Source organism: Asparagus officinalis, chromosome 10 (assembly GCF_001876935.1).
Source record: "Asparagus officinalis chromosome 10, Aspof.V1, whole genome shotgun sequence".
NCBI classification, from domain to species: domain Eukaryota; kingdom Viridiplantae; phylum Streptophyta; class Magnoliopsida; order Asparagales; family Asparagaceae; genus Asparagus; species Asparagus officinalis.
In genome coordinates this window covers 69,768,898-69,769,181 of record NC_033803.1, presented here as the reverse complement: position 1 = coordinate 69,769,181, position 284 = coordinate 69,768,898, and the positions used below count along the sequence as shown (strand labels likewise).

The window sequence follows — 284 nt, the reverse complement described above, 5'->3', positions numbered from 1 at the left end:
ACGCGCTCAGGGTGTTCGACGAAATGAAGGGCTCCGGGCACGAGCCCGACGGGTACACGTACCGGAGCCTGGTCCAGGGGTGCGCGAAGGCGCGCCTGATGGAGGAGGCGAGCCGGGTTTTTAGGGAGATGGAGTGTGACGGCGTCAAGGCGGACACCGTGGTCTGTAACAATATGTTGGATGGGTTTCTCAAGGTTAGGAGGCTGGACGACGCTTGTAGGATGTTTGAGAAGATGGTTTCGGAGGGGGTTCGAGCTTCTGGCTACTCGTTTAACATATTGATC

The 284-nt window shown here is 57.7% G+C and overlaps 1 protein-coding gene across 1 annotated transcript in view; it reads left to right on the top strand.

Annotated features, from left to right (window-relative positions):
* The window catches only part of LOC109826880 (pentatricopeptide repeat-containing protein At4g01570), a gene marked incomplete at its 5' end in the record, with an annotated part of 5,882 nt that continues 5,600 nt past the window's right edge, over positions 3–284 (top strand). Inside the window, one exon of the mRNA XM_020393896.1 lies at positions 3–284. This exon is cut by the window's right edge and continues 1,354 nt beyond it. Within this exon, the coding sequence (XP_020249485.1) occupies positions 3–284 (282 nt within the window).